Source organism: Oryx dammah, unplaced genomic scaffold (assembly GCF_014754425.2).
Source record: "Oryx dammah isolate SB20612 unplaced genomic scaffold, SCBI_Odam_1.1 HiC_scaffold_19, whole genome shotgun sequence".
Lineage (NCBI taxonomy): Eukaryota > Metazoa > Chordata > Mammalia > Artiodactyla > Bovidae > Oryx > Oryx dammah.
This window is the reverse complement of record NW_024070203.1, coordinates 73,465,697-73,470,471: the sequence shown is the minus strand read 5'-3', so window position 1 is coordinate 73,470,471 and position 4,775 is coordinate 73,465,697. Positions and strand designations below refer to the sequence as shown.

The following is a 4,775-nucleotide window of genomic DNA, read 5'->3' as shown; positions in this document are numbered from 1 at the left end:
GGCCCTTGGCAAGGAGTGCCAAGTCCTATCCTAACCTTTTGACCACCAGGACTTCCCTGTCCTTGCTCTGCATACTCGCCAATTTGATTACTCATGTGAAAGATAAACTCCTGCATTCAAAAACCTCAATTTTGAATGAGGTTCTTAAGAGAAATTAACCGTAAATCTTAGCACCACAGTGATCAACGTCAAAGTTAAAGTGAAAATAGTTTTCAACAAATACAATCAACCAATTATATATACCAAAGGAAATTCTTTATTGTAAACAAGATATAAAGTACAACAAAAGAAATATTGTGCAAACTGTAAATCACAAGGATTTTAATTAAAAGTTCTTTTTTGTTTTCCAAGGGTCCAAAGTTTTGATGGCAGAAATCTATACCCAATATAGAGAAAAATGTTAAATGGAAAGACATAGTGACATTTTTCACTACATATTTTCAACAATTAACTTTTGTTTTACCACTGTGTATATCATCCACTACACAACAGAATAGAACAGAAATACTGTTAACAAAAGTGAATGTTCTATTTTTCAACCTATCTTGTTCCACATTCTCCCCTCCCCCCAAAAAAAACTTCTATAAATTAACAGGACATTTATCCATTTGTGAATAATGGTCACTAACTTTCTAATTCAATAAAGCACGTTATATCCTCATAACATAAGGGTACTTTACTGATGACCTAAACCATCTTTTTCAAGGAGTTATCTAAAATCCTTAATATCCCTTCTTTACAATATGTTTTCATCTTCAATTTTTTTTTCTAAACAAAGTGCAGTGTATTTTAGAGTCTATGGAAAATACATTGGTATACAATTTTCAAATCTATACAAGAAACTGCAACCAACTAAGATTCAAAGCATAATAAAATACCTAGTAATAGTCATTCGTTGAACTTTTAAAACAAAAACGCAAGAAAAAATTGAAGCTACATTTCAAAGCAATTAAATTAATGAGGATTCCAATTCTTTGGGACCTCTTCAGCAATATACAGTTGCTCAATTTCAAACATCGGCAACTAGTGTAAAAATGCTAGTTCTAGATATATTTAACAACTACGTCCACAAGTTGAATGGAAAGACTAAGAATAGTAAACAAGGTAACTCTAGGAAAGGATAATAATATTTGTGATGATACAAAACCAATTTTACATCTCCATCTCTGTACCGTAATGTTTTCCAGTCTCTACACTCTTGAAACCAGTGCTTTTGAAGAATCACATTGAAAAGTTGGTCTCAAGTATAAACGGTGAAAGTAAAACAACAAATTTGTGCACACAAATTCAAAATCTGTGCTACCGGTGGTTGGGGTGACCTCACCTGAAACCTTCAAAAAATACTGAATAAAAGCTTTCTTCTCTCTCTTATGTGGTAAGAAACAAGTCCTGCCACTCGGTGACCTGCCTGTGGCTGCAGCACTTCTGACCGTCTAACCCAGGCTGGGCCTTCTCCCTGGGCCGTGGGCACTTGCGGCCCACACTGGAGAGCCACACACCTGCAGTGGAAGCACTTTTCTATCACCACTGGCTTCTGGCTGTGACCAAAGTTAAAGTTAGTCTGATTCTTCACCATCTGTCTATTACTGCGTGGGAGCCGGGGTTGGAGGTAGGGTAATGTCATTTAACTTGCTCACTTCCATCTGCCAGTTCGGTAGCTTCTTGGCTGACAGGTGGCGACGGGCATGTTTGGTCAAATGGTCGCTCCTCATGAACCGCCGGTCACACATGGGACAGGCGAACTTCTTCTCACCTGTGTGGGTTCGTCGGTGTCTGGACAGTTCATCTGAACGGGCAAACCTCCTTTCACAACCTTTCCAGCTACAGCTAAAAGGTTTTTCTCCTGAAACAAAAAAAGTCCTATCTTTATTACTATGCATTTATTAAGCCATGGTCCTTTATGTCTTCAATTGTATTTAAAGCTTAAAGACCCTTTGTTCTTTAAAGAATCATCATTTGAGAAATGAAACCAAAAACGCCTTAATGAAATCTTTCAGAAGACCACGCACTGGTGAATACCACCCACTGAATTGGCTGATAGGGCCAGTTCTCTCTTAACATCCCTGGTTTACATTCGTGATCACTGTCAAAAAAACATCACCCAAATTTCTCAGACCTAAGTAAGAAATGGCTGGTACCTGTATGCGTTCTCATGTGGGCCTTCAGATGAGAACTTTTAAAGTAGGTCTTGCCGCATCCGGGGTGGCTACAGATGTGGCTTCTTATCCTTGATGAGTCAATCTGAGGAGTGACTTTCGCTGAGGAAGGGGAAAACCCGGGGGCAGGGGCAATGGGAGAGAGTCTGGTGCCATTGGGGCTCACCACCGGAGGCTTTGGGTTCTGAACGACCGGCTGGGGCACAACAAACATGACGGCGCCCTTGGGCACCTGCGTGCCCATGAATACGACCGGTGGGCAGACAGCTGGCGGCTGACTGGGCGGCGTGCTGGGGACGACTGTCGTCACGACGGGGTGGTGTGCAGGGAGGGGAACCATCTGGCAGATGACCGGCACAGGGGGCACTCCCGCTGGGGACACTGCGGGTGGAGAGACCAAGACCGACTTCTGTGGGGACCCGGGGGCCGGCTGGGGTCGGCAGATGACGGTCTCTGAGGAAGGCACAGGAAAGTCATAAAGTGCAGCGGGGCTCGGCTTCTCTTCGACATCTGCCTCTGTCTCTCTCTCACGTTTGGACCTGTTTGGTGACACAGCGGCACAAGGTACGTTTTTTCTTGCAGCCTCAGGGTTCAGGTGGGTTCTTTTCCGAAATGAATTGTCCTGATAGTTGAGGATGCTGGCTGCTTTCACGGGGCAAGATCGGTGGTTACACAGCTGGGCATCAGCTGTATGACGAATCACACTGGTTGCCTGAGCCTTGGGGAGTTTGGGGGCGGGTACCGGGTTCTTCTCCTCTTTGAAAGGTACAGCAGCAATGTGAGGCTTGGCAGTATCTGACAATGATTTGAAGTGTCCAGTAGGTGGCGCTGGTGCCATCAGATTTGTCACTTGAGAAGGTTCAAAGTCAGAGGGACTGTAAGGTGGAGTCAAACACTACAAAGAAGAGAAATGCAGTCAACAGCGTGAAGAACGGTCCAGGCCGTGATATAAACTGTAAGAGGCATTATCATTTACATTCATCTTTGAAACAACAATACTTACAAATGCTGGGATTGTGGTGTGAAAATCAGGTGTACCAGGAAGCAGATTCTCTTCCTCTGACGTATCAGACACTGGAGTGACGGGTCTGTTTTCAATGTATTTCTTAAAATCAGACTTCCAACTGCAACTCATTGATATAAGTGCTTCTACCGCTTCAAAGTCACTTTTCTCTGCAGTTTTGTTCCAGGAATACACACTCTCTTTTGATCTTTCACAGATCATTTCCATTCTTTCCTCCTATAAATACAAAAGACTCATGTTATAAGCATACTGTTTGTCATCCACATGACACTCAGAGTAATGTGCTTTTTTTTTTTTTTTTTACAATCTGCACGGCTTTTCAAGATAAAACTTAATTCTTCTCATAGTAGTAGTGATAAAATCTTTTCCATTCTTCATCTCAAATTTAGGCTTGAACATGGATAACCTTGCAAGGAACTTATTACTATCAAGGGGACGTAAGGTTAAAGGTAACAATGCACTTCTCATTCAAAAGAGAACTGGAAGAAAAACATTTTATGTTCTTTCCAGAGTAGCCAACTGCAACAGGAGTCTATGACCAGCTGATCCAATAACACACACACACACACAAAATCAGAAAATTTATTATTTGACCAAAATTTGCAAAAAACTCTGTAATAGAATCTTATTTTAACTGTTTAAAGAACTGCTCCATGATAGAAATAACAGCACATGCTATGTATTTATTTGAACAACTCCTCCCATCAGATATTTAATGCTTCATACTAGAAGTTTCTTAAACTGTACTAAAATGGTTACCGCCCTCCATCTCTTCAATTTTCCATTAATGTGACCCCATTTTTTTGTTTAAGTAGAGACTGTGTAAAAACACCGAAAAATATTCTTTACATTGCTAGGAATTGTTCTCAACTCTTGTTTTAAAACCCTTCGTGTAGAAACCTTTAAGAAGCTATTACTGCTCTTGAAATATAGCTAACAATGCAATTGCATAATCGCGCGCCTTTTACGTAAGCTGCAACGGACAGCGCATGTATGTGTAAAAGCCTTAAGACGCCAGTGCAAAAGGGAAAAAAAAGAGAAAAGGCTAGGCAGGAGAGAAAGAGTATGCGCTGGGAAGGGTAGGAAGAGAAGCCGGGAGGGGAGAGGAAAAGGAGTGGGGCGAGAGGGAGGCAGGAAAGGGAAGCGCGGGCGGAGGCGCGGGCGGAGGCGCGGGCGTGGGCCGGGGGGTGGGGGAGGGAGGCAGACAAGGGGGGGGGGTGGGCGGCGGGGGAGATCCTCGCTGGCGGGGACAGACGGATGGGGCCGCCCTAACCTCAATGAGGCTCGCGGGTGAGTCACTGGGAACATTCCTCGCCCGCTCGCACGTCCCCGCGTCCCTGCCCCCGTCATTGGCCAGCCAGCCGGGCGGCCCGAGCTGGGATTGGCTGGGCGGCGGAGGGCGGGGGCGCGGAGGAGGAGGAGGTGGGGGCGAGGCATGTGAACAAAGCGTGATCAGCGGCTGCTCGGGGCGGCGCAGGAAACGTGAACTGGGAATTGCCGCGCCGTCACCTTTCACCTACTTCCTGAGCCCGCGGGGCCCCCGCCCTCGCGACGGCCCGGGGGAGGGGCCGCGGGCGCCGCCGCCAACCGCCCGG

The 4,775-nt window shown here is 44.9% G+C and overlaps 1 protein-coding gene across 1 annotated transcript in view; it reads right to left on the bottom strand.

The window, feature by feature from the left end:
• Nucleotides 1-292: 292 nt before the first annotated feature.
• Nucleotides 293-4,775, bottom strand: part of KLF10 (Kruppel like factor 10) — a 6,749-nt gene continuing 2,266 nt past the window's right edge. Inside the window, exons 2-4 of the mRNA XM_040261969.1 lie at nucleotides 3,160-3,396; nucleotides 2,139-3,051; nucleotides 293-1,843 (exon numbers count right to left, since the gene is read on the bottom strand). Coding sequence (XP_040117903.1) covers nucleotides 1,584-1,843; nucleotides 2,139-3,051; nucleotides 3,160-3,396 — 1,410 coding nt within the window. The 3' untranslated portion in view covers nucleotides 293-1,583. The remainder of the gene's footprint in view (nucleotides 1,844-2,138; nucleotides 3,052-3,159; nucleotides 3,397-4,775) is intronic.